Source organism: Hemitrygon akajei, chromosome 22 (genome assembly GCF_048418815.1).
Source record: "Hemitrygon akajei chromosome 22, sHemAka1.3, whole genome shotgun sequence".
In the NCBI taxonomy this organism is placed as follows: domain Eukaryota; kingdom Metazoa; phylum Chordata; class Chondrichthyes; order Myliobatiformes; family Dasyatidae; genus Hemitrygon; species Hemitrygon akajei.
The window spans coordinates 28,816,619-28,837,787 of NC_133145.1; the positions used below are offsets into that span (position 1 = coordinate 28,816,619).

Genomic DNA, 21,169 nt, shown 5'->3' on the forward strand with positions numbered 1-21,169 from the left:
CTCTCTTCAGCCACCTCAGAAAGTAGAAGCTTTCTTGACTGTGGAAGATGTTTGCTGGGACCACGAAAGGTTGCATGAGATGTGCACTCCCTGGAGTTTGAAACTGCTTTCAGTTTCCACTGCTGTGCCACTGATGTGAAAAGGGGTGTGGTTAGTGATTGGCAGGAAGTAAATCCAGAGTAGGCAAATATGAAGACAGCTTAAAAACTGGGAAGGCCAATTGTGAGGAGGATTTACAACAGGATATTGATAAGTGAGTTGGAAAAATTGCAAAAATGTGAAATTATTTAACTTGAAATGAGAGACAAAAGAACAGACTATTATTTAAACACAGAAGATAAGCAGGTAGGCAAGGATGCGGTGCAGGGATGGAGGTTCCTTGTGCATGTAACATTGAAAGTGAGTACACAAGTGCAGCAAGTGGTAGGGAAAACTAACTAAACTGGTCAACATACTGTATTCACCAGGATACACCTCCAGTCCTGCGAGGAACTTCTGTCCACCAAGGCTAGCACACACTTTACAGTACCGGTGACCAAGGTTCAGTTACTGCCACGGCCTGTAAGGAGTTTGTACGTTCTCCCCGTCACAGCGTGGCTTTCCTCCCACAGTCCAAAGATATACTGGGTGGGAGGAACTGGTCATTGTACATTGCCTCGTGATTAGGCTAAGATTAAATCGGGAGACTGCTCGGTGACGTGGCTCGAAAGGGCTGGAAGGGCCTATTACATGCTGTACCTCAATAAATAAATATTATTTTATTTCAGGCAGGTCAGAGAAGCTTCACAAAAATGATCCCAGATATAGAAAGGTTGTTCTATCAGGAATAATCAAATAGGTCACGATTTAACCCATTGTGGTTTATATGAGAAAATGACAGCAATAATGCTGAGATATTTCCTATTATGGGAGGAACCAGAGGACATGGGTTTTAATAAGGGGTGGGTGCATTTCTACTGAGATGATAATAAATTTCTTCATTCAGAGTTGTGAGTTGTTGGCGTTCCTTGCCACAGCAAATGGTAGGGCTGGAGAACTTCGGCCTATTTAAGACAGAGATTGAATAGATTTATAATCAGTAGGAGTTAAGGGGAGATCAACCATGATTCTGCTGAATGTTGGAGTAGGTGTGAAGGGCTGAATGGTCTCCTCCTATTCCCGTTTCTTAACTCTTACAATCAGGTGGGAGGTTAGTGCACAGAATGTGAGAGTGAGGGAAAAATTTTTTAAATCCCTCTAGCGCTGGAAGTCTAAAATAAGAACAGAAAATCATAGAAATACTCATTGAGTCAGTCAGCAATTGTAGAAAGGGAAACAATTACTGTTTCAGGTTTGAGATCCTTTGTCAGAACACCATCCTTGCCCTGGCTAGAAAGCCAGGATATGCAGGAGGTGGCAGGAAGCAGATGAGACAGCGTCTTAGGCTCCAGCACAATGGCTTAGGGAAAAGAAGGCATTTCACTATGTGGAAAATCACATCTTCAGAAATGATGCAATGGAGCAGAGGAACTGGGAGAATAGAGTGGTGATTTTACAGGAGGCAGGATAAGAGGAAGTGCAGTTGAGATACCTAAGGGAGTCTATGGGCTTAGAATGGATATTGGACACTAACATATTGCTGATATGGATACAATGGTATTCAGAAAGGGAAGCGAAGAATCAGAAATAAATCATGTGAAAGTGAGAGTAGAGTAGAAATTGACAGCACAGTAATTAAATTTTCAAGTTCTGTACAAGTGTCATCACAGATGGCCAAGGTCTTATGATCATTGTTTCAAAATATTCAATACCCTCACTCTCTTCATGCCTTCAATCTACAATAACCTTTCCTAGCTACAGACCCCAAGTTTAACCTCTGTTCCATTTTCTACGTTTGTCCTATCTTGACGGCATTATCAGAAATGGAACTTCCAATCATTTTTCACAAACACTTTGGAACTTCACACTGAGACGTTTGCTCTAGCAACACTTCCAAAGGATCTGCAGGGTGGGAATCTGTCCTCTGAAGCTTTAGCTAAGCACGCAATTTGGGCAGTATGATATTGCAGTTAGTAGGGCTCCTGCCTCAAGCTCCGACATCTTGGGGGCAGTCTTTTCTTCTGGTATTGTCTATGTGGAGTTTGCTAGGTTAGTCAGCAGATTAACTGGCAAAATATATCAAAGTAAATTTATTATCAAAGAACATACATGATACCATATACAACCCTGAGATTCATTTTCTTCTGGGCATCCACGGTAAATACAAAGAAACACAATTCAACCAATGAAAAACTGCATACAAGAAAGAAAACCAAACAACTCATGTGCAAAAGACAACAATCTGTGAAAATACAAAAAAGACAATCATAATAATAATCAATAATTATTGAGAACATAAGATACAGAGTTTATAGGTTGTGGAATCAGTTCAATGTTGGGGGGAGTGAAGTTATGCCCTCTGGTTCATAAGCCTGATAGCTGATGGGTAATAAAGTGTTCCTGAACCTGGTGGCATGGGACTTGAGGCTCCTGTACCTCCTTCCTGATGACAGCAGTGAGAAGAGAGTATGGCTTGGATGGTGGGTGTCCTTGTGACAGTGTTCCATCTAAATATGCTCAAAGGTGGAGAGGGCTTCACCTGTGATGGACTGGGCTGTATCCATGACTTCTGTGGGTTTTTCTGTTTACGGGCCTTGATGTCATCATATACTCTTCGCCACGCATCTATAGAAGTTTGTCAAAGTTTTAGGTGACTTGCCAAACCTGCACAAACTTCTAAGGAAGTACAGGTGCTGCTGTGCCTTCTTTGTAATAGCACTTACAACCTGATAGAAATTTTCTCACTGACTGAGTTATTAGTAACCTTATGAACAATCTAAGTTATACAGTCATTTAATCTAGAATAGTCATTGAGATAATTCTTGTGAACCTTCTTCAAAATTATATTCCAGTTGAGTTTCATTTCAAAGTGAAATAAGGTTTTCCATTTTCCTGTTTTGATAGCTTTCTTCAAAGTTAGTCACTAACATCTGCATTTTTCTCTTCTGTGCTGGCAGCATAAGACTGAAACTGTGCAGAAGTGCCATACGATTCCTAGTGAAGCTGGGTGAATATTATGTACTCATTGGTGACAGATCATCTCTTGAAACTTAGGAGCGAGGATCTTGACCACATTAATAATTCTTACAACCTGAAATCCATGACATTGATCAATACCTTTGGTGCTGATGAGACCTATGTACTTTTATAAGATCTTTCAAATACCTTTTTCACTATTTTGCACTGGTTTATGACTGAACTTTTTTGCAGATGCTGTGTAATTTGAGTAATGGAAAACAAGGAATTCTTTCAGCTGCTGCTTTTGCTCCTCCAAGCCCAGGTCTTAAAAATTCTTACTCTTTCTGAGTGTACAAAACTTGTACGATTAAATGGGATTTTCTTCTCTCTCTTCTAGTTATTTAAGATTTTTTTTAATTTTGTCAAAACAAGGTAATAATGTGGTGAAGCTACCTAGGACAAACAGAGTATGTTAACAGTATGAAGACTGAATTGCTCAGAGATTTGTGCTGGGCACCACACTATCTCAGCATGGATTCAAGAAGTGATAATAAATCATTCTGCATGCAAGTCTCTGCCCAGGATGAAAAGGGGAATGTCCAATGTGCCATCTGAGTGGAAAAAAATATTTTTATTCATCATGAAACGATCATGTGGGTCCTAACTCATGGAATAAATGTGTCAACTGCTGTTTTTTTGGCACACATTAAATATGTAAAAGAAAGAATATGAAAAGCTGTCACCTTCACAACACTCATCTCAGACACTAGATCAAAAGGAACATAATAGGATACCGGTAATTATCCTAACAGCTCATTGAGGAGATGCAGTTTAAGTACAACACTCAAGTTTGTTTTGACAGCATTCTGATTTCTTAAGGTAGCTAATGCATATGTTTGAACTGATGAAAGTACCAACATTCAAGACCAAGCAAAACATTGGGAGTATAAAATAAGTTGAAAAGTCAAAATTTCAGAGTGAAGCCTTACTCTAAAACGGCATGTGTGGCAGCCTCCAGGTGATAGCGATAGACAAGAAGACAATGATCCACTCGAAACACGGCCCCTCCTTTCCGAAGACTTTCATAGAAGAACAGCAAATCCTCAGGAACACCCTAGAGATATACATAAATGACAGATCAGGGTTTGCGATGCAAGTATCTAGTTTACTGGGAAACTTGAAGTTCAAGCTTATTGTCATCTTTCTGTACATATACACAACCAAATGAAACTATGTTCCTCCAGATCATGATACATCCACAAAACACATAAAACAAAATATTTCCATTAATAAATATAATGCACAATGTATGGAGTGTGTAGTACAGGTAAACAGTAAACAGCTTGCTGTCCTAATTGCAAGACTTCTGTGATGGTCTCACAGCCTGAGGGGAAACACTTATAACTGCACTAGACCTAGAATGGTGAAACTTGATGTTAACACAGGTTGAGTAGGGGTATTAGCAATGGTCACAGAGTGATGTGGTTAGTTCTTAAAAGGATATAATAGGGAAACAATATATCCATCCATAATAGCAACATTTGTAGAGGGAAAGATAAGTAGTCTATTTTTGGTTGTTCAGAGATTCTCCAGGTGAGGTGGAGAGAAAAGTGATATTTGGAGATGTAAGGAAGTCCATAGACTGTGAAAGTCGAGCCAGAAGAGGAAAGTACAGCAGGCTGTCTAAAGGACAAGTGTTGTCAAGGAATAGTAAGAAGGATGAAAAACATGGAAAATGTCCACCTGTGGCTTGAGGCTAAAAAGGAGTTTTGCTAAGTATGAAGCTTCAGTCAACATGTAGAATAGTAATATTCCATCTGTTTCCTGCAACTGTTCCCTGTAAATTGAAATCTGAAGATTGTGATGGATCATCCAGTGTGAAGTGGGTTCTGGTATTTCACCTGAGAATAGCCAAGAATGCTAATTATCCTTTTGATGGACTTGAATTCTCAATACGTTAATCATTTTGACTGAACATTAACATGGTTGCTTTCTTTGTTTATTATATTAGGCAGTATACGAATGAATCAGGTCTATTGGTCAGCTTTCAACATGATTAGTAATGTAGGAGATCTTCTGGAGGGCAGCAAGTCCACCGAGCTTACTGTTTGCACAGGCTCAGACCACACTGTGCACGAGGGTGCACTCTTTCAATGCACAAAATCTTTTTTCAGACCTTGTGCTTGGGCCCACCCCCAAGTGGCCTTGACAGAGAGTGGAGCCCCATCCTTCTAGGTTCACCCACTATCAAAGTTGCCAAATGATAGCAGCATTTTAAAATGCTGTGACGAGTCTTGTGAGAGTTTTTATTTTTCTTGATGCTGCAAGTGAACCAGAGTTAACGAACACACAAGAAATACTGCAGATGCTGGAAATCCAAAGCACCAGACACAAAATGCTGGAGAAACTCAGCAGGCCAGGCAGCTTCTATGGAAATGAATACACAGTTGATATTTTGGGCTGAGACCATGCTTCAGGACTGTAAAGAAAGGGGGATGAAGCCAGAATAAGAAGGTGAGGGGAGGGGAAAGAGTACAAAGGAGGTTAATAGGCAAGTGTTGCACTTCTTCTGATTGCAGGAATAAGTGCCAGCAAGGAGATTAATGGGGAGGGATGAATGGACAAGGGAATCACGGAGGGTGCGATCCCTGCGGAGAGTGGGGGGGGGGTGGAGGGAGGTAAAGATGTTTTTGGCGGTAAGGTCCCATAGAAGATGGCGGAAGTTGTGGAGAATGATGAGCTGGATGTGGAGGCTCACGCGTGGTTAGTGAGGACAAGAGAAGCTCTATCCCTGCTAAGGTGGCGGGAAGATGGGGTGAAAGCAGATGACCAGGAGAAAGAGGAGATGTGGGGAAGGACAACATCAATGGTGGAGAAAGGGACACCCTATTCTTTGAAGGAGGACAGTCCTGGTATTCTGGAAAGAAAAGCCTCAGCCTGGGGACAGATGCAGTGGACATGAAAGAACTGAGAAAAGGGAATTTCATTTTTTTAGGAGACAGGGTGGAAACAGATACAGTGAAGATTGCCACGGGAGTTGGTAGGTTTATAAAAGTTGTCAGTAGCCTGTTTGTCTCCAGAGAAGGAGACAGAGAGAATGTGAAAGGGGAGAGAGGTGTCAGAAATGGACCAAGTGAATTTAAGGGCAGGATGGAAGTTGGAGGCACGCTTGATGAAATTGATGAGCTCAGCATGGGTGCATGAAACAGCATCAATGCAGTCGTCAATGTAGCACCGAAAGAGTTGGGGCGCATTACCAGGGAAGGAATGGAACATAATGTAGAGACAGGCACAGCCGGGGCCCATGGGGGTGTTAGTTTGTCACGTTAACATTAACCAGAGTCAATATGCCAGTTCTATTGTCAGAATCATCACTGATGTTAGAAACGCGTCAGTTCCTCTGTCCATGGATGCTGTCTCACCTGTGAGGATTGGCAGCATCTGTTTGAAGATGATAGGTGAAGTCAGGTGAGTGTATGGCCTAAATTTTTTTGTCTGTAGGTAGCCTTTGCCCTCTTGATATCTAAGATGAGGTTTCTATGGCTGCTGAGGGCTGTCCTGTTCCTGGACCTGAAGGAAGTGCCCTGGGCTTTTAGTTGGAAGCACACCTCTTTGTTCAGCCAGGGTTTTGGTTGGACTGTGAGATGACTGTTCTTGAGGCACCAATGTCATCTACACACTCACTCATGTAACTGGTGACGGATGAGGCATATTCCTCAAGGTCTGTGTCTTCTCCGTTTGTGGCAGCCTTCTTGACTGTCAGTTAGTCCATTCAAAACAGTCCTAAAGCATAGAGATTCCCTCATTAGGCCATACAGTGATGGTCCTCTTCTCCATTTTCAGCAGTGTTCAGTGTGTTGGCATTAACATTGTAGAGATGTAGTTAGACGGTCAAGATGAGGGTGTGGGGTGGCTTTGTAAGTACCATGTCTGTCTGTAGAAACATGGTCCAGTCTATTTGTTCCCCTAGTGACCATGGTGACGTGTTGGTGGAATTTGGGTAAACTGTCATGCAGATTAACATGATTGAAGTCTCCTGCAATTATGAGAGACCATCTGGATGTTTGTTTTGTAGAGAGCTGATGATACTGTAAAGCTCTCCCAGTAGGTTCCATGGTGTTTTAGCTCGGGTGGGATGTAGACAGTGATGATGAACACAACAGTAAACTCCCCAAGCAGATAATGTGGCCAGCATTTAATTGTAAGATGTTCAATTGCCCCAGAACGGTGATTGCCAAATACAGATGAGTTTGCACACCAACCTTTGTTAATGTACACACAAATTCCTGTCTGAATGGAACAAGGTCAACCTGTCAAGTTCAAACACTGAGTCAGACATATTGTTGTTTAACCATGTTTTAGGAAAAACCAAAATGCAGCAGTTTCCCATCTCTTTCTGTGTGTTCATTCTCATTCTCGGTGAGTCCATTTTATTATCTAGTGAGTGGACACTGGCCAGGAAAAGTGACGGTACCGTGTGTCTGGTCGAGGTAGCGCCCCAGCTCTCTTGCCGCGTTTCTGCTTCCCCTCACACAGCCCATAATCTCGGCTGAGCCTCTCAGGCCAGGTCGCTGGCACGAGGTCTGTTGTCCACAGAATCCCTATTAACTCAGCTGCCAGCGGGTTAAATGTAATTTTGTCTAAGAGTTCAGCTGCATTCACAGAGCTTTGGCTGACTGAAATCCCAGACAATAAACTTTGAAATGCCATCTAAGAATTTAAGGCTAGCACCATTATTGTGTGCTGGAGAAGCCCTGCATCTCTGCATGCTGCCATCTTAATACCTTCATAAATATTAACCAAATGATGAATAAGCAGATTCCTTTTTCCTTTGTAATTACTCAGGTAATGTTTAGAACGATTATGATCTGCAGATGTTGCTGAGTGCTTGCCATGCTAGGCTCTTCTGGGCCTTTGTTTCCTTTTCTAGCTCAATTAAGAGACATAGAAATAATTTACTTTCCGCGCCAGACTCAAGTTTAAATGATAATACCAGAAAGGGATGAATTTCTATACAAACAATTGCTATCCAGACAAATTGACTCTGTAACAGGCATGGACTGTAATGATAATGAAAGCACGTCACAGATAGCTTTCCTTCCCTCTTTTCCTTCATGACATGTGATCTATCTCAGCAGTCCCGACACTTTGAGCAGGGTCTGCGACTCTTCACTCTTGGCCCATGCAATCTGCCCACATGCACATCAATTACTGCACTTTCCTGTTTACATCAAAGTGCCGGTAACTCCTCCTCAGCCAGGATCGGGTTTAATTAAAATAAAATTCCTTTGAGAGAAAATTTATGTTTGTATTTAATCCTCCTGAAGCATGACGTTAATGAGTCTCAATGATACTACAGAACCATTCATTGAAACATTAAGCAAATAGATACTGTGGACAAGACGTTCAATGGTTTCTATCAAATTTGAGTATTTTAATTGGGGAATCTTATTATCAAAGGTCATGCTGCTTTGGAACTTCCCCCACCTCCACACAATCTTTTTTTAGTCTTCAGTCTGGGCTATACAAATTTGTTACAATCTTAACAGTTTCCCTCATATACAAATACCCTCCTTTCTCCCTAGCTTCTTTCAGCCATTAAACCTCATCAAAAATTCTACATTTCTACAGCTTTGGGCCATGCACTGAGCCCTTCCCCCCCCCCGTATGTTTGTGGTTTAAAGCTGTTATCAGTCACAGGTCCAGTGGTGCAGCAGGAGATCAGATACGTGGGCATCTTGGTCTCCAGATTATCTTTGATTTCTGCATTTCAACAGGCTGGTGTAGAAGTCAGGGACAAACTGATCTATTGGTGGTTCTTCAAAACAATCAGTGGTCAGATTTAAGTGTGCTTTAGACCCTTTTATTCTTGGGAAGCCCTTTGAGACATTTCCCATGTGAAAAATAAGGCAGTGTGGCTGAAATGCTGGCAGTGTTTCTTGATAACCATCAATGTCTCTTGTCATTCAGCTTCTGAAGAGGAAAAGATGGTGACCCAAATATTGAGGCTTAAAAGTATTAAAATCATGAAGAGAGAATATCAGTAATTAATATTTCAGACTATTAAAACAACTTCAAAATCAATAAATTAATTAAAACGTGCCTCAAAGTCATTGTCGAGATTATTGTCGTTTGCATTTGTGCAATAAAAAGCTTACTTGCAACATCATCAGAGGTACATAGCATCACATAAGCAACATTCACAACTAAATCATAAATTAAGCACAATTATTACTGGAGAAAACACAATTAGAACAAAAAAAGAACTCAGTTTTATGTAAAGTGATCAGCCAGTTGCTAAACTTTAGTGCTGTGCTGATTGGTTCAAGAGCAGTGTGGTTGAGGTGAAATGATGTCATTGTTTCATATCGAACCTGGCACAGGTTGCTCAAGGAGTTTCACCAGTGCTGAGAAACTGACTCAACTTTACACTCTTCCACTGTGCTCCATGAGGGGTGCACCCTTGCAGTGCGGAATACCAGAGACAGCTGACAGCATGTTCAGAAGTTCCACATTCATGTGGAAAGCCTTTGGGTGCAGCAATTTAAGTGGAAAATGTTGGCAGTGCAAGGAAGGTGGATAAAAAGCCTTTGAATCTCCCTTTATCCTATATTCTAAGTGTACTCACCTTTCCGCTTTCGTCAAACTTTCCAACGGAGTCAAACCATTCTCGCGAGCAGAACCATGTTGGCATGATGACAGTGGGACCATGGGAGGTAAAGACCTGCCAAGAAGAAAGACTGTTTCAATAAATAACATATTATCTAACTCCGCAATTCAGAAGCCTCCATGTACCTTACGTGTGAATGTGAGGCTAAGTACAGCTCCAATTCATACTTTATGTTTGTTGATGACACCACTGTTGTTGGCTGAATCAAAGGTGGTGACGAATCGGCGTATAGGAGGAAAACTGAACATCTGGCTGAATGGTGCCATAACAAGAACCTCTCAGTCAGTGTCAGCAAAATCAGGAGCTGATTATTGTCTGGGGGAGGAGGAAAACAGAGGCCCATGAGCCAATCTTCATCAGGTATCAGGGCAGGAGAACATTAAATTCCTTTCAGAGGGTCTGTCCTCGGTCCACCACTTCAATGTTATTACAGTGAAGGACTGCTGTGCCTTCACTTAGAAGTTTGCAAAGATTTGGCAAGTCATCTAAAACTTTAAAAAGCATCTACAGGTGTTTGATGGAGTGTATACTGACTGGTTGCATCACAGCCTGGTATGGAAACACCAATGAACTTGGATGGAAAAGCCTACAAGAAGTAACGGATAAAGCCCTGACCATCACAGGTAAAGCCCTCCCACCCACTGAGTACATCTACAAGGACTGCTGTCGCAGGAAAGCAACGTCCATCTTTAAGGACCCTCATCATGCTCTCATCTCACTGCTGTAATCAGGAAGGAGGGACAGGAGTTTCAGGTACCACACCAACAGGTCCAGGAACAGTTATTACCTTTCAACCATCAGGCTTTTGAACAAGAGGGGATAACTTCACTCACCCCAACAATGAACTGACTCCATAATCTTTGGACTCAATTTCAAGAAACTTACAACTCATGTTCTCAATATTTATTATTTATTCACTTAATATATATTTTTTTGTTTTTTTAAATTTGTATAAATTTAATTAGAACTTTATAACTTGTCCTTTTAACTTATAAATTATACATTTTAACTTACAACTTTTTAACTTATACATTCTTGCCCATATACTGATTCAGCAATGTTGGTGAGCAGCAGATATTAACTTCTTTTTCCTGTACTGCATCACTGAACATGAGGTGGTGTGACCTCCTGCCTAATTGTTTTTTGTGACTGTCCCACTTATTACAGCTCATGTTTTGAACCAAGCAGATTGCAGGTTAATCTTCCAATTAGCCGATGCCTAGCCCTTGATTGGCTATACTTTAACAATTCAGCAGAGGCCCCATTTTGTAAATCAAGATGATTACAGTAAAACACACAAAATTCTGGAGGATCTCAGCAGGCTAGGCAGTATCTATGGAAAAGAGAACAGTGATTGTAACTCTTCCATAGATGCAGCCTGATCTGCTGAGCTCCTCCGGCATTTTGAGTTTGTTGCTTGGATTTCCAGCATCTGCAGATTTTCTTTTGTGGTGATTATAGTAAAAAGTGTTCCTGCCAATTTCTACAAAATTCCATCTCTCTTATTTATCTCTCTGGCAGTCCTTAATAATGTATGATCATGATACAATTGATCCTTCACTGATTTTCCAATGAAAAAAACTTCTTAAAGCCAATTATACTACCCCTACTGCTACTGTGACAAAGAACATTAAACTTGAGACCTGCCTGAGGTCTGAATTCCTCAATTACTTGATAGACAAACTTAAAGACTGCTCCCAGTCTTATGTCCTAATAAGTTACTTTCAAAACTAATCTGTTTAACTATCAGCACGGATGATGTAATCAAAGTATTCCTCTGAATGGAAAGGTTGAATCCAATGGTAAGTATGAAATGCCATTGTGGGAGTTACAATGTCATAGTGTGCATATCCACAATATTTTACAGGGTGTATTACTAGTAGGGCAATTTTCTTATGTTCCTACAACTATCAGCTCTTGAACTAAAAGTGGTAACTACACTCACTTGCTCATTCATTGAGGCGTTCCCACAACCAATGATTCACTTTAGGGGCTCGTTATCTCATTGTTTCATGTTCTTGTTACTTATTGCTACTTATTTATACTTGCATTTTCACGGTTTGTTTTCAGGGTCTTTCAGCACCCTGGTTGATATTTCATTAATCACATTATACCGTAGTTAGTATTCTATAGATTTGTTGAGTATACCCGCAGGAAAATGAATCTTAAGAGTTTTATATACTTTGATAATAAAATTTACTTGGAGCTTTGAACTTGGGCTCATTTACCTAAGATTTTTTTAAAGCAATCAATTCAATGTGTATGGGACCTAATACGTCTGTGGACACAGAATGAGTTTATGGGTTGCCGTTTGTTACTCAACACACTTTTTTTTCTTTTGCCTTGAAGCTAACAGAGAACACATCAGCAACATGCATAATGGACTGCAACTTCTCACTCTGCACTTCAGCCAAAATTATATGTTTCAAATTCTGAACCATGACAGTAGAATCATTCTGGAACCAATTAGAGTAAATTAGACAGGTCTGTTTGTGAGACACTTGTCCTTTACCAGATCACTTACAGCAACTTCAGCTTAGCTCCCTCACACAAATTCCCGCCACAACTAGAGACAACATTTCTGAAGGGCAGAGAGATTACTCCTGCACCTGTTTCTTAACCTTTATATCCAGGTTTTCACAGAACATGTGACTTGAAGACATAGTTCTTATTTTGATCTCGATCTTCTCCAGCTGTAGCTGTACCACACCAAATTTCTTTAAATATAGTTCAAGTTTGCTCATGTATCCCATTTTCTTTGCAGCCTGGTAACTTTATAATATTAAGCATACTAATTTTAAACTCAAGCTACTGACAACCAAACAGGCTACACTTCATTTACAGATTGTAAAGTTATCCCAGAAGTTGTGGTTACAGCTCATACTCTGGAAACCTCAAGGAGGCTACTTCAGAGTGTGGTTGCCCATACTATAATCAGAAATTATTCTGTTAGACTGGAATACAAAAGAGCCTTTCTGTAAAGTAGCAAGCTACAACTATACAAAAAGAATGCCACTGTGAAGAAGTTTTAAATGGATTTTCCCCCGAATTCAATGGACACAATCCAAGCTATGTCTGTTGTCAGGAAACTTCACATAATGTCAACAGTATTTGGCTACCCACAGTACAAATAAATCATGCCGCTATTTCATTTCCATGACAGTAGCACGTGTAATAAAATACAAAGAAACTGAGAAATATCTTAAATTCCTTTCAGGACACCTAGCCGTTGACAGTCAGCTAATATACAGAACCTGTGTTATATAGATCTCTTAACCATGGTTACTCCAGGGAGTCGTGCACGTAAAGGAATATAGGGAAATTGCACATAGGGCAGGAAGATAGAAATGATATTGAGGATCACCCATTATGCTATTAGTAAATGGTGGAGGAGGTTCATATGGTCTGCTCTAGCCCCTCCTTCATGTTCTTTCATGGGAGCATAGCAGTTGGCACAGTGCTTTACAGCAGCTAGCTGTGAAGATCGGGGATTGGTTCCCGCCATTGTCTTCCTCTATTGTCAAAATGAATCCAAACTCAGGTTGGAGGAACAACACCTTATAGACCGGCTGGGTAGCCTCCAACCTGATGGCATGAACATTGACTTCTCTAACTTCTGTTAATGCCCCTCCTCCCCTTCTTACCCCATCCCTGACATATTTAGTTGTTTGCCTGTTCTCCAGCTCCTTCTGGTGCTCCCCCACCCCTTTCTTTCTCCTGAGGCCTCCCGTCCCATGATCCTTTCCCTTCTCCAGCTCTGTATCACTTTCGCCAATCACCTTTCCAGCTCTTAGCTTCATCCCACCCCCTCTGGTCTTCTCCTATCATTTCGCATTTCCCCCTCCCCCCACTACTTTCAAATCTCTTACTATCTTTCCTTCCGGTTAGTCCTGACGAAGGGTCTCGGCCCGAAACGTCGACAGCGCTTCTCCCTATAGATGCTGCCTGGCCTGCTGTGTTCCACCAGCATTTTGGGCGTGTTATTGTCTGTAAGGAATTTGTACGTTCTCCTGTAACTGCCCGGTTTCCCCGGGAGCTCTGGTGTTCTTCCACATTCCGAAGCTATATGGTTAGGGTTAGTACATTGCGGGCATCCACGGCAACACTTGTGAATTGTCCCCCAGCACAATCCACCCTGATATGATTTGACAAAAAAAATGCATTTCACTGTATGTTTTGATGTACGTATGACAAATAAACATAACCTTTTTAAATTCAGGATGAAATTCTGGTGCACTAGTGATCAAATTAAATGTTAATTTATCTTCTTTTATCAATCACAGGATGGCTGCGTGGTTTGTTGTCCAACCCTAATTCACCTTGAGAAGACTGTGGGGGCTGCCATCTTGACTAGTTGCAGACCCTGTGTTGATATTGCTCCCACTGTGCCTAACAAAACCACTGAGTGGCTTGTTAGGCCATTTCACGAAGAGCCACTAATTGGCAGATGAGCATGGAGAGCAAAAATTATTCCCTAAAGGTCATTGGCTTTGCTTTGCCTAACGATCCACGTAGTCACTAGTCCTAAATTAATACTCCCACATTTTAATTGAATTTGCATTCACATCTGCTATGGTGGGATTAGATTACATTTCCTAATCACTTAGGTCAGAATCAGAATCAGAATCATGTTTAATATCACAGGCATATGCCATAAATTTTGTGGTCTTTGCAGCAGCAGTACATTGTAATATGTAATAGTAAAGGGAAAAATCTGTGAATTACATTATATATACCGTATATTAAATAGTTAAATTAAGCAGTGCAAAAATAAAAATAAAAAAAGTAGTGAGGTTCATGGGTTCAATGTCCATTCAGAAATCAGACGGCAGAGGAGAAGATGTTGTTCCTGAATCGTTGTGTGTGTGTGCCTTCAGGCTCCTGTGCCTTCTTCTTGATAGTAGCAATGAAAACAGGGCATATTCAGGGTGATTCGGATTGTTAATGATGGATGCCGCCTTTTTGAGGCATCGCTCCTTGAAGATGTTCTGAATACAGCAGAGGCTAGTGCCCATGATGGAGCTGACTCAGTTTCTAACTTATTTCCATCCTGCAGTAACCCTACCCCTAGAACAGATGGTACTGCAGCCAGTTAGAATACTCTCCGCAGTACATCTGTAGAAATTTGCGAGTGTCTTTGGTGACATACCAACTCTCCTCAAACTCCAAATGAAATATAGCCAATGTCTCTCGATTACTAGTTCAGTAATGTAATCATAATACCACAGTAGCCCAGTGTGCTGTGGAATTAATGACACACCACAACACCTACAGTGCGGCTCTACTTGAAGAACCCTCAATTAGTTACATAAAACAAAGATAAAAATGAAATCTTTGGACAGTCTCCTGTACGTAACAATGCAGGATGTTTTTATTTCTCCAAAGCAAACAAAATTGGTAGAGCTGAAATGCTGTCATCTAAAAATTTATTTCATTCTTGTGCACTTTATCATACACTGCAAACATTAAGCAAAGAAAATAAACACTAGAGGTCTTGGTCAAAAGTGGTGATGTTTTTATTTCCAGAAGGAAAAATAAGCAGTTGAAAATGGTAGCCAGGCATCTGACTTTGTTTAAATTAAATGTGTTCTGACACAAGTAAAGAATAAGTGCATTTTAAAGCATGTCCATTCTTGACACAGCTTGCCATCCCATTGCATAGTCTAACTCCCTCCAGGACACCTCCGGAAACACCAGGTTGGAATTGTTCTTAGCAATCTATCAGCACTCACCCCAACAAAGCAGACAATTCATACTGAGACCTCTTTCTGATTAACTAAATCCAATCCCACTATAGTAAGTAGGATAGAGAGGCAATGCCTGTGTTCCAGTCTGCAGTGGTACAAAGATAGCATTGTTTTAGTCACAAGAAAGATGCTAACAGCTTTCCAAACAGCCAACACAAAACTGCTTCTTCGTGTATGGGCAAAGTCTAAGATTGTTCGAGTAACTACGGTATGTGAAGCTACAGTAATACTCAGCAACATGAGCACGAGATCCTTTATTGAGATACAATGCGGAGTAAGCCCTTCTGGATTGCCTAGCAATCCCCCGGTTTAATCTGAGCCTAATCACGGGAAAATTTACAATGACTGATTAACTGACCAATTGGTATGTCTTTGGACTGTGGGAGGAAAGCAAAGCACCTGGGGCAAACATACATGATCACAGAGAGAAAGTACAAACACCTTACAGGTAGTGGCGGGAATTGAACCCAGTTCACCAATGCTGTAAAGTGTTGTGCTAACCACTACACTACTCTGCTGCCCAAAAGCTACTAATCATTTAATTTATTCAAAACAATAAACTGGTTTGAACCTTAATATTAATCTCAGCACAGATTTTCTTCCACGTCTATCTACTGAGTGCCGTGACTTCCCAGTTTTTAGGCGTAATGTTGAACTTTTTTCAGGCTGATTTTAATATTAGCTTTGAAATGTTTCCTTTGACCTCCAGGGACTACATGAGAATGACCTCCACTATGCTTCAGAAAACACGTGGCAGCTGCAAAAGGAGAGACCGAAGACCCAACTAACCAACCACGGCCACCACTTACTCCTGCGTACACAGCACAAGAATATGTGGATCCTGGATCCCCTCTCCAGCCCCTTGAGAAGCCACCAATAGACAACGCCTTAGGACAGGGGTTCCCAACCTTTATTATGCCATAGACCAATATCATTAAGCAAGGAGTCCGCAGACCTCAGATTGGAAACCCCTGCTTTAGGAGAACATCATATTCGACTTGAGTGATCACAATACTAAATAAATTTAGCCTCTAAATATGAGTATGAATGTGACACCAGGAAGCTAGAGTCTACAACAACTTTTCAACAGAATTGGATTATCCTTCTTTGCTCGCGTTTTGTTTTGTACCAGTAGCTCTCAGAAATCTGCATAAGGGACGCTGGCAGCCAACTGTACCCGTGCAGTGGTGCAGCTAGTAGACCTACAGCCTCATGACACAAACGACTCTGGTACAATAAGACCATAAGACATAGGAGTCAAATCAGGCCATTCAGCCCATTGAGTCTGCTCCGCCATTCAATTATGGCTGATCCTTTTGTTCCCTCCTCATCAGCCTCACTCGCCAGCCTTCTCCCTGTAACCTTTGATGCCATGTCCAATCAAGAACCTATCAAGCTCTGACTTAAATACACCCAACGACCTGTCCTCAACAGCTTCCTCTGTAACAAATTTCCACAAATTCACCACCCTCTGGCTAAAGAAATTTCTCCGCAACTCTGTTTTAAAAAGCCACCCCTCTATCCTGAGGCTGTGCCTGCTTGTCCTAGACTCCCCCCACCATGGGAAACATCCTTTCCACATCTACCCTGTCAAGGCCTTTCAACATTCAAAAAGGTTCAATGAGATACCACCCCCCATCCTTCAAAATTCCAGTGAGTACAGACCCAGAGCCATCAAACGTTCCTCATATGATAACCCTTTCATTCCCGGAATCATCCTTGTGAACTTCCGCTGAACCCTCTCCAATGCCAGCACATCTTTTTTTCGATAAGGAGTCCAAAACTGTTCCCAATACTCAAGGTGAGGCCTCACCAGTGCCTTATACAGCCTCAGCATCACATCCCTGCTCTTGTATTCTAGACCTCTTGAAATGAATGCTAACATTGTATTTGCCTTCCTCACACAACTCTGGCCACCAGCGCTATGTGTGTAGAGTTTGCATGTTCTGTCCGCAATTGCAAGGGATTTTTCTGGCTGCTCTGCTTTCCTCCAACATTGCAAATATGTCTTGGTTGCTAAGTTCAAAATTCAAAGTACATTTATTATCAAAGTATGTGTACATTCTGCAACCATGAGATTTGTCTCCTTACAGGCAGCTGCAAAACAAAGACACCTCAAAGGACCCCATCAAAAAAAAAGACCGTCAAACACCCAATGCCCAGAAAGAGGGGGGGGAACCACGCAAACAATAAAAATAAGCAAATTGCTTCAGAACTGAATTTTTACAAAAGACACACAGCAAGGCATACTGCCTCTGGAGCAGGCAAAAGCCACAGTTCATCACAAAACCTAGTAAACATTCTGAGACCACAGACGCAAAGCCGGGCGTCATTTCAGCCGGCGCCACATTTCTGCGCAGAGCTGAATGAACGTTGTGGAGCATCGAGCAGAACGGGCAGAACCAGCCATCACCTCGCCTCCAGCCTGACACCCTGACCTTTTCAATCAGGCCCGACGCTTAAATTGTCCAAATATCGGGTCATTCCTCACTCTCAGGGATGCCTTGACTCTGCTTTGGCCATTGTAAATAGCCCCCAGTGTGACAGAATGAGTGCAAGCTGATGGGAAAGTGGTGAAAACAAAACACAGTTAGCGTCAATGGGCAACATTGAAAATGCTGGAGATTGGGCAGCATCTATAGAGGGCAATAAGCAGACGGGGTTTCATGCTGAGACTCTTCAACAGGAGTGGAAATGAAGAGAGCAAAAGCCAGAATAAGAAGGTGAGGGGGGAGGGAACGGGGTGCAGACTGGCAGTTGACAGGTGTGGCCAGGTGAGGGAGAAGGAGAGTTGGTGTCGTTCTTCCGTTTCATTGTTTATGGATGCTGAAAATTTTAGAGAAGAGTTACACTGAAAACTACTGAGGTAAAGGTTTTCATGGGTAATGCAAACCATTTCTGCTTCTTTATATGACGGTGATTTATGCAGTGTGGTGAATAAAAGGTATGCTCAAACTTTCTTCTTAATGTAACGCACTGTAATGGCTTCTCTGTAATGTTCACTGCTGAAGTAATGGTTTCTCTGTAGCAGCAATGTTTGGGTTATGGCTGGAGGTAACAGGACTGTGGTATGCATGTTAGCCAATCAGGATTTTGTTACCCTGTCTTGTGAATGTGGATGCAGTTAATTTCGTGGGCTTTTGCCAGAGAGAGGGAGAGAGATGAAAAGAGAAGACGCGAATGGAGAGATTTGGTAGACCGCCAGATGGGGTGGACTTGGAGCGAGGGTCCGAAGGGCAGCGACGATCGGAGGAGGTCGATGGCGAACGATCGGGCTATGAGTGAGCTCCAACTTTGTGCACAGACTGTTTAATAAGATTGGGCCCTTTTTTTCTTTTACTGTATTTCGTTTCTGTACTAACCATATAGTCAAAGTAAGAGTTATAAAGCTTAATCGTTTAATCACATATTGTGTAGTGTTTATTATTTCAGGGTACTGATTCGTAACAGGGGACACATCGCGCAGCACCCACCCAAACAAAATTTCTTAAGTTTGGCCGGGCCGGGGGCCATCACCCCCTATATTAAGCCGCTAGGCGAAGTGAGAGTTACATTATCTTCAGACAGATTTCCTTTATGCAAAACGGTTGGATGGGTTGCTATGTCAGGAGGGCTACTAAGATCTATTCTCAATGGCTGCTTTATTCGGTACAGGAGGTAGCTAATAAAGATGTCACTGAGTGCATTTCTGTATGTTTGTGGCCTTCTGCTTCAAGGTTCAATGTGTTGTGCATTCAGAGATGCTCTTCTGCACACTGCTGTTGTAACGTGTGGATATTTGAGTTACTGTCACCTTGAAGCAGTCTGGCCATTCTCCTCTCACCTCTCGCATTAAGATGTTTCGCCCACAGAACTGCCACTCACTGGAGAAAAAAATATGAGGAGTCAGAGTAAGAAGGTAGGGGAGGAGGAGAGGAAGAAACCCCCACCTTCTTACTCTGACTCCTCATATTTTTTTCTCCAGTCACGAAGAAGGGTCTCAGCCCAAAACATCGACTGTTTACTTTTTCCTATAGATGCTGCCTGGCCTGTGAGTTCCTCCAGCGTTTTGTGTGTGTTACACAATAAAGTGGCCACTAAGTGTAGAAGGGCTACCAGTTGCATTAAGGAAGTTTGGAAAGAAGTTTCATGAAATGTACTCAAAGTGAACAAGTACAGATATTTAAAGAACATAGTCTTCTTTGCCTACTTAGCACAACTTAAGAAATATTGCAAGGTTGGCCCTTATCATCAAAAGATAATTGGCACATCAGCTTTTTTGAACTACATTCCTAAACATAAGGGATGCAGATGCAATTGACATTTCTAAACACCAGCTCAAAACCTATTTATTTAACCTTGATTTTAGGTAACATCTTTGTATCTTTTATTTTCATGTTTATTTTTCTTTTTATTCTATGTTCAGGTTTGCACTTTATCCCATTGTAAAGCACCTTGATCTACATCGTCTGTATGAAAAGTGCACTTCAAATAAGTTATAATTATGATTATGTATGTATTTTAAATCGTGAGTTCATAAACAAGATGGAGGTTCCATTTCCATTACAAGTTTGTCCATATGTGTAGCTTGCACTTAAAACAAGCTGGTAAGACTTCAGTTCTGCAATTTCTAGACATGTCATTCTCTACTATTATCTCACATTTACTCATAGAGTTAGCTAGCTGAACCAAAACAAGTATTTTATTGTGCCATAAAAGTAGTTCTAAATCTCTTACTATTTTAACTCCAATCCCTATTCCCATTCCAACATGTCAGTTCATGGCTTCCTCTACTGCCTTAATGAAGCCACTCTTGATGGAGATGGAGGAGCTACGTCTCATTTTACATCTGGGGAGCCTCCAATCCGATGGTATAAACATTGCTTTCTCTAACTTCTGGTAATTTTCCCTCTTCCCCTTCCCTCTTCTTACATTTCTCACTGAGGCTCCCCTCTTAAATCTTCTCCTCACCTGTCAGTCACCTCCCCTGGACCTCCCCTACTTGTTCCCTTTCCCCCATGGCCTACACTCTTCTCCTGTCCAATTTCTTCTTCTTCAGCTCTTTACCTTTTTCGTCTATCACCTCCCAGGTTCTTACTTTATTCCCCTTCTCCCAACCACCTAGCTTCATCTATCACCTTCCCTTAGCCCCAACTTCTTATTCTGGTTTCTTCCTCCTTAGTCTCCTGTCCTGATGAAAGGTCTTGACCCAAAACGCTGACTGTTTATTCCTTTCCATAGATGCTGCCTGACCTGCTAAGCTCCTCCAGCATTTTGTGTGTGTTGCTCTGGATTTTCAGCATCTGTAGAATCTCTTGTGTTTGTGATTATAACAGAATGCTTTATGGTATTCATTAATGGCTTCTATGGCATGACGATATTCATTAATTCATACATCTACGAGAATAATCTCAGGAGCTCTAAAGTCCACACCTGTCCAACGGCTCCCAACAATGAAAGGAATAGCATTTCCAGAGATCCGTGGAAGAGCAGCTTCAGCAAAATTCTACAAGTGTATCCAAAATATGCCCTACAACATTCCAGTTCATAAACTCATTGAAAATGCTCCTCCACCTTCCCAACAAACCTCAAAAACCTTTCTACAACTTCAAGAACCTTGACTCCTATGAGGAACACACTGAACGGTGCCAATACTGGCAAACCAACATGCTCCCCAGCGGAGATCTGCTTGATGACCCCACCTCGCTCCTCCTGGGCTTTACTACAACTACCAGAA

The 21,169-nt window shown here is 41.6% G+C and overlaps 1 protein-coding gene and 1 long non-coding RNA gene across 2 annotated transcripts in view; one reads left to right on the plus strand and one right to left on the minus strand.

Moving 5' to 3' along the window:
• LOC140714583 (uncharacterized) overlaps positions 1–18,821 on the plus strand; it is a 65,747-nt gene extending 46,926 nt beyond the window's left edge. Inside the window, exon 6 of the long non-coding RNA XR_012095934.1 lies at positions 16,163–18,821. This is a non-coding gene — a long non-coding RNA (uncharacterized lncRNA). The remainder of the gene's footprint in view (positions 1–16,162) is intronic.
• The window catches only part of b3gntl1 (UDP-GlcNAc:betaGal beta-1,3-N-acetylglucosaminyltransferase-like 1), a 338,597-nt gene that overhangs the window by 124,444 nt on the left and 192,984 nt on the right, over positions 1–21,169 (minus strand). Inside the window, 2 exon segments of the mRNA XM_073025894.1 lie at positions 4,026–4,150; positions 9,665–9,760. Coding sequence (XP_072881995.1) covers positions 4,026–4,150; positions 9,665–9,760 — 221 coding nt within the window.